The sequence below is a fragment of the Gekko japonicus genome, unplaced genomic scaffold, assembly GCF_001447785.1.
Source record: "Gekko japonicus isolate JY-2015 unplaced genomic scaffold, Gekko_japonicus_V1.1 scaffold752, whole genome shotgun sequence".
NCBI classification, from domain to species: Eukaryota; Metazoa; Chordata; class Lepidosauria; order Squamata; family Gekkonidae; genus Gekko; species Gekko japonicus.
In genome coordinates this window covers 18,738-25,949 of record NW_015170296.1, presented here as the reverse complement: position 1 = coordinate 25,949, position 7,212 = coordinate 18,738, and the positions used below count along the sequence as shown (strand labels likewise).

The window sequence follows — 7,212 nt, the reverse complement described above, 5'->3', positions numbered from 1 at the left end:
CAACCTAGCAGTTTGAAAGCAAGAAATTGCAAGTAGATAAATAGGTACCGCTTCGGTGGGAAGGTAACAGCGTTCCGTGCGCCTTGGTGTTTAGTCATGCCGGCCACATGACCACGGAAATGTCTTCGGTCAGTGCTGGCTCTTCGGCTTTGACACGGAGATGAGCACCGCAACCCTAGAGTCAGATTCGACTGGCTTTCGAGCAAGGGAACCTTTACCTTTACCTTTAAAGAATGTTTTTTAAAAAGTCTAAGGAAGATCGCACAGTGGAAAAGGGCGGGAAAAAAGTGGCACTGTTTGAAATGACCATAGAGCTTCAGAGACGGCTGATTAACTGAAGGAAATTTGCGGTATGAAACCCCCGTCTCTGTTTCGCTTTACTCAAAATCGGGCCAACAACGAATAACATCCGGTTTAGAACAGTAATGTGAAAAGGGCCCCAGTCACACTCTCTCAACCTAACTGACCTCACAGGGAGCCTGTGAAGATAAAATGGAAGAGACCAATGTGAACCCCTTTGGTTCCCCTCTAGGAAGAAAAGAAGGATATAGGTCAATAGGAAGTGATGAAACCTAAGGAGAGACAAGAGTGGAACTTACAGGGGATGGAAAGTCACATTCCCCTCTGCCTCTGTGTCCCTCACTTCCTTCTGTGCGCTCCATTTTTCTCCCCCACCAGCCCCTGTTCCACAGCCTCCCATTTCTCCTCATGGTGGCCACTGCTGTGGAGTCAAGCACCATTTGGGATTGTGGGAGGTCAGATGTGCAAGCAGGTGTCAGGGGAGGTATTTGATGTTGTAAATAAACCTCATTTCTCTTTTTGAAGAAGATTTTGTCCGGATGTGGCCGCATCCGCACATAATTGGATACTCTGCTGCCATTCCGTTCTACCGGTCCTTCACAACTGGATTTTCCACTGTGGAAAGAGCATTCCAGGAAGTGATTCCCAGGACTGGACAATGTTTGAGTGCATCCTAGGAAAGCACAGCCATTTCTTACAGACTTGTAAGATCCTACAGCCTATTACAAAGTCACCCAAGTTAGTTTCTCAGGATACACAGTGGCTTACCTCATGGGTCATAAAATGTGTAGCAGCTATCTTGTGGTCCACAGTTCCTTCGCGCTCCACACACACACACACACCAACCAACAGCAACTATTTACCTGACGTAACCTTGTTGCTACACGCAGACTCAGTGGCTCGCATTTCAAATCTGGCATTCCTAGATTCTTTCCCAACAGCTGTCACTAGAGTACAGTCAATTTCTAGGTTCAGTCAAATGAAGGTCGTGCCGGCAAAAGGTCTGCTTTATGTTGTGACACGATACCCAGATATTACCACAGATCCCTGATTGACTGTGATGAGATGTTCATTTTGACAGCCTCTAAATTGAGTTGAGACAAAGCTAATGGCGAACTGGAACGAGCATAGCTGCAGGGTCTATGTGCGCGCATGGGCGAGGGAAGGTGGAACCGGAAAGGTTTTCTAGATGAACTCCAAAAGTCAGCCATTTAGGGACGGGAGGCAGATGTTCGCCGTGTGAACACCCGTAAGTACACCGGTTGGAACCGGCACCCTAACCGTTGTAAATCCCCCGTCTGAACGCACCCATTGACACTTCTATCGATGTGCATTATTATCCCACCCGTCCTCCAGGGAGCTCATGGTAACATATGTGGTTCTCCCTTCTCTCATCTCATGTCATGTGAACATATGGAGTTGCCTTGTGCTGCATCAGACCCTTGGTCTGCCTGAGACAGTATTGCCTACTCAGACTGGCAGAAGCCCTTCAGGGTCTCTGGTGAAGGTCCTTCACGTCCCTACTACCTGAGCCTCTTAACCGGAGAGGCTGAGGATTGAACCTGGGACCTTCTGCATGCCAAGCAGATGCTCTGCCCCTGAGCCATGGCCCCTCCATTACCAGTTTGGGATTCCATTTCTTTTTTTTTTAAATTCTGGAATTTTTGACCCATTTTTTAGCCTTCCCCCAAGGGGGCAGGAGTAGGGAGGGAGGGAGAGAAGAAGCGGGCCCAGACAAGAAGCTACTAGTTGGCATCTCTCACATGGAACACATGAAGCTGTCCTATACTAAATCAGAACTCTGGTCCATCAAGCTTGGTATTGTCTACTCAGACTGGCAGCTCTCCAGGGCCTCACCTACAACCTGGTCCTTTTCACTGGAGATGCTGGGGATTGAACCTGGGACCTTCTGCATGCTAAGCAGATGCTCTACCACTGGGCCACGGCCCCTCCCCATCTCTCTTCCCTTTAACAATTAACATTAGAATCATAGAATCACAGAGTTTGAAGGGGCCATACAGGCCATCTAGTCCAACCCCCCACTCAATGCAGGATCAGCCTAGAGCAGGGGTGTCAAAGATGCAGCCCAGGGGCCGGAATAGGCCCCTGGAGGGCTATCAGGCCCGCAGTGGAACTGGCTGTCTTCTGCTTCTTCTTCCAGTTCTGCTGCTGCTGTGTCATTGTAGGTTTGCAGCTTGCAGATACACACCCGAACAGCATACTTAAGATTGCAACAGCACAGACATTTTGATGCAACAATTCAGAGCAGGAGGTGTCCGTTATCAGACACTGTTAAATAAACAAAATATTGCAAGAGTGCTAATGTTTTAAGCGTGTTTTTATTTTAAGTAAAAAAAAACCTTTGTGTTTGTGTCCTTTATCAAGTTTGTATTTCTGCTACCTGGCATGACATTTTATGACACACATGGCCCGGCCCAACAAGGTCTCATTTATGTCAGATCCAGCCCTCATAACAAATGAGTTCGACACCCCTGGCCTAGAGCATTCCTAACAAGCGTCTATCCAGGCGCTGCTTAAAGACTACCAGTGAGGGGGAGCTCGCCACCTCCCTAGGCAGCTGGTTCCATATGCTGTGGGAAGACCTGACGCCTGGAGTTAAGCAGGTCTATGCAGAAGTAAGTCCCATTTCATTCAGTGGGGCTTACTCCCCGGAAAGTCGTCTTGAGATGGAAGCCTTGGGTGGTTGCATTACAGAATAACCAGTGGTTGCAAGCTCCGAAAGGGGGGGAAGGGGTCATCTTGTACAATTCTAACAAACTTCCCAAGCCCTTCTCACTTTCCTGGATGCTGCTGTCTTGCAGAACCAAAAACTGGCTGAGCGACCTGGCCCACCTCACATGCTCCCGGATCCTTGTGAGAGCGTTATCTGGCACCATTTATTACCACAACAAGTAAGTGAGAGCCTGGCTCCCTTCCCAATTCTCTCAGTGGTTAGACCCCTTTTGTTCAGGTGCGGCGGCATGCTGGTAAGCCACAAAGGTCTCTGCCATCTTCCAGGAATTAGGAGAACCGGAGAAAGCAGCTCCGGCCAAGCAGGGATATGCAGTTCTGCTAAGTCCAGTGGTCTGCCGTCTGTGGGTTAAGACACCCCCAGTGGATCTCAGAATCCCACCTGCTGAGTCAACAGCCCATATAGAGCTGCCGTTTTTACCGTAACTACACTGTAAAATATAGTAATCTCATTGCTACCATAGGGAGACCGCTACACCATAGAATCTTTCTATGCAGTCACGTTTACATGCAATGTAAAACTTCCTCTCTTATGTTCTCCTGTGTTTATGTGGAAGGTTGCTGATTTTTAATACGTTTTACACTAGGCTGCTGTTTTTGGAGTCCCACTGCTGTCGGTGCTTTAGCTGTCTTTTTAATGGTTTTTGGAATGGCATCCATTAGTGCCCATGTGAAAAGAGCCAGGGCTCTCTTGACTTTCTTTGCGCGCTTGCCGGTAAGAGCTTTAAAAGGGGGTTAGATTGATTCGTGGAGGTGAGATCCATCAATAGCTACTATCCAAGGTGAGTAAAGGAGGCCTGCATATTCAGAGGAGTTGAACCCCTGAGACCTAGGGGCTGGAAGGCCTTGCCCTCTGGGCTTTGCTTAGTGACCCTTCGGGTTGGCAGGTTGGCTGCTGTGGGAAAGAGGATGCAGGACTAGATGGACCACGGGTCTGATCCCGCAGGATTCTTCTTAGGAGTGATCAGTCCCTGGAGGAGAGTGTTCCTCTTTAGGTTTTTTTAAAAAAACTATTTTTGTGAGTATTTCTGTGTTTGTGTATGCATGCGCTTGTGAGCCTGGAAGTCATGCTGACTTCTGGCGACCCCTAGTGGGTCTACAGTCATAAAAGACTTCAGCTTTGAAAACTAAGGCACCTTCTAAGTGGGAAAACCTTGCTGCAACAACTGCTCTCTAGAATGCAGAGAGCTGACGGCGTGAAGCTGCCTTCTTCTGAACCAGACCATTGGTCCATCAAGGTCCGCCTCATCTGCTGGTCGACTAGCAACATCTCTCCACGATGTCCCTCATATCTGGGGATGGATGGAGGAACTGAACACCTGGGATCTTCTGCTATGCAAAGCACGTGCTGGAACACCACCCTTACTTTCCTGGTCAGCCCAGCTCCTACTTTAATGGTCTTGTGTGGAGTGGCTGCTTCACAAGGCATTGCTGGCTGGCTGGCTGTTATAATTAGATTTTGTTCTTAAGCGGTAACAAAGCAGAGGTGCCCTCCTTTTTTGCTGATGAATTATAGACCTTGCTGTGATTTCTATAATAACTTTTTTTTAAACCCATCTTTGTATGTTGATTGAGAGCAGTAAAGAATTGAATTTTTGACATTGGGGGGGGATGCATGGGCTTAGCTTTGTAGTAATGTTAAGGTTTTAAGAACACAAGAGCAGCCCTGATGGATCCAATCAGTGGTCCATCTAGTCCCAGCATCCTGTCTCACACAGCGGTCAACCATTTTCTCTGGAGGGCCAACAACAGGGCATTGAGGCTGAGACCTTCTCCTGATGTTGCCTCCTGGCCCTGAAATCCAGATGTTTACTGCCTCTGAACATGGAAGTTCCCCTCACTCACCATGACTAGCCACTGATGGACCGGTCCTCCATGAATCTTTCTAGTCCCCCTTTAAAACTGTCTATACCTGTGGCCACCACTACATCCTCTGGCAGCGGATTCCACGTTTTAATCACTCTCTGTGCAAAAAAGTATTTCCTTTTGCCTGTCCTGAACCTGCTGCCCCTCAGCTTCATTGGATGCCCTGAAGTCCTCGTATTTTGGGAGAGGGAGGGAAGTTGTGTGTTGCCAGCAGCAGAAACCAAAGGACGGCTGTATAGAAGGGACTAACTCTTGTGTCCTGGATTCGCAGGGAGAACAGACCCCAGAAAGGAGGCATCTGTGTCGCCAACCACACATCTCCGATAGATGTTGTAATACTGACAAACGATGGCTGTTACGCAATGGTAGGTGACCGCCGCTTTGCATGGTTTGTTCCTTGTGGTTGCAAGAGAAAGCAGGCCACTTCGACAGGAGTTCTGCGAAATTTCTCTTTAAAAAGAAATTGGAAAATCCGTCTTTAGTTGATTCCTATGCATATATGGGGAAGTCACTGAGGTTGCATTTGAGTCTCCTTAGTGGCAGCAGGGAAGCGAAACTCTGAAAAAAGCAGACTCACAAACAAGTTACCTTGAAGTTGCAACTCTGTAATGACGCACAAGTTCTGTGGTAGTCTTTTTAAAAAGTTGTGTAACTGAAGTTTGGCTATTCCAGTTAAGGACCTTTTAATGCATAGTTGCGGATGTTAGGTAATGTTTTAGTAGTTCCCCAGAAAATTATATGTGGGTCCCGATAAGTATTCAGAGGCCTCCCCCTTTTTAACAGGGTTGCCGGAAAACGTCATCAATGCCCAGGTTGCCCAGCCTCCAGGTGGGGCCTGGAGATCTCCTGGAATTTATAGCTGGTCTCTCCAGACAATGAAGATTAGCTCCCCTGGAGAAAATGGCTTGTTTGGTGGGCTCTATGGCATTATGCCCTGCTGAGGCCCCTCCCCTCCCCAAGCTCCACCCCCAAATCTCTAGGAATTTCCCAGTCCCATGTTGGGAACCCTGTCCTACCCCACTTGCATTACCCCATTTCCCAGTATCCCCTGAGGTATTGATAGAGGAGTTGCTTCTAAGTATTCCCCCTCCCCTGGGGCAGAACTCTTGCCCTCTAGGCTCCTAGGGGCTTTTTGAAGAAGAAGAGAAGAGAGAAGAGATTGGATGTAAACCCTGCCCTTCACTACCCGAGGGAGTCTCAGAGCGGCCTACAATCTCCTTTCCCTTCCCCTCCCCACAACAGACACGCTGTGAGCAGTGCCCCCTCTAAGCTGTGCAGTCTTGTGAGCCAAACTCCTACTGTGTGAGCTACTGTTGTGAGTGAGTGATTTGGCTACTACATAAATTAGTTTGCTCTGGAGCCATCCTTCATGAGCTAAGACAAAAATGCGTGCGCCGGAGGCTAAAAAACTGTGAGCTAGCTCACACTAACTCATCTTAGGGGGAACACTGACTGTGAGGTAGGTGGGGCTTAGGGAGCTCTTTCGAGAACTGCTGGTGAGAGAACAGCTCTGAGAGAGTGTGTGACTGACCCAAGGTCACACCAGCAGCTGCATGTGGAGGAGTGGGGGATCAAACCCCATTCTCCTGGATTAGAGTTTGTGCTCCTAACCGCTACAGCAAACTGTCTCTCAAACTGGTTGTGGAAGACGATTGGGGGACAGCTAGAGTGATGGTGTTCGCTTCGACGGCACTTTTCCTCCACCACCACCACAGTAAAGGAGGCCAGTAACTCCTTGATAAAAGTTTGAAAGGGACTTATTTTGACGGAATGCTTGTTTCTATTTGTCTTTTTGGGGCAACTGACAGGTTGGCCAAGCTCACGGGGGACTCATGGGTGTCATTCAAAGAGCCACGGTCAAGGCCTGCCCGCACGTCTGGTTCGAACGCTCCGAAATGAAGGATCGCCACCTAGTGACCAAAAGGTAGAGCGCACTTGTTACATGAAATGCATTCCCTTGTGTTGGGAGACCCTACAACTCTTTGCCTTCTACGTGCAATACAAATATATTGATTGGACAGAAGTGCTTGTTTATGTTCCTGTTAGCTAGTTATTTAGGCTAAGAGATGGTGATTGGGCCAGTGATGTCTGAGTAGGTTCATGGCTAAACACAGAATTTATTCTATTTCCCTTTAACTGGACACTTCAAGTTATTGTAACAAGCTTTGCCTCTTGCCAATTGCTGCAGTTGCCTGTCACTGCTCTGAGCAGCAGAATATATATATATATATATAGGTAAGGGGGTATCTACTGACTACTGTAGTCATGTATGGCTGCGAGAGTTGGACTATATAT

General features: G+C 48.1%; 1 protein-coding gene across 1 annotated transcript in view; it reads left to right on the top strand.

The window, feature by feature from the left end:
- LOC107116062 (glycerol-3-phosphate acyltransferase 3-like) overlaps window positions 1-7,212 on the top strand; it is a 47,430-nt gene that overhangs the window by 33,633 nt on the left and 6,585 nt on the right. The window contains 3 exon segments of the mRNA XM_015417922.1: window positions 3,088-3,212; window positions 5,189-5,282; window positions 6,726-6,841. Of these exon segments, the coding sequence (XP_015273408.1) occupies window positions 3,088-3,212; window positions 5,189-5,282; window positions 6,726-6,841 (335 nt within the window).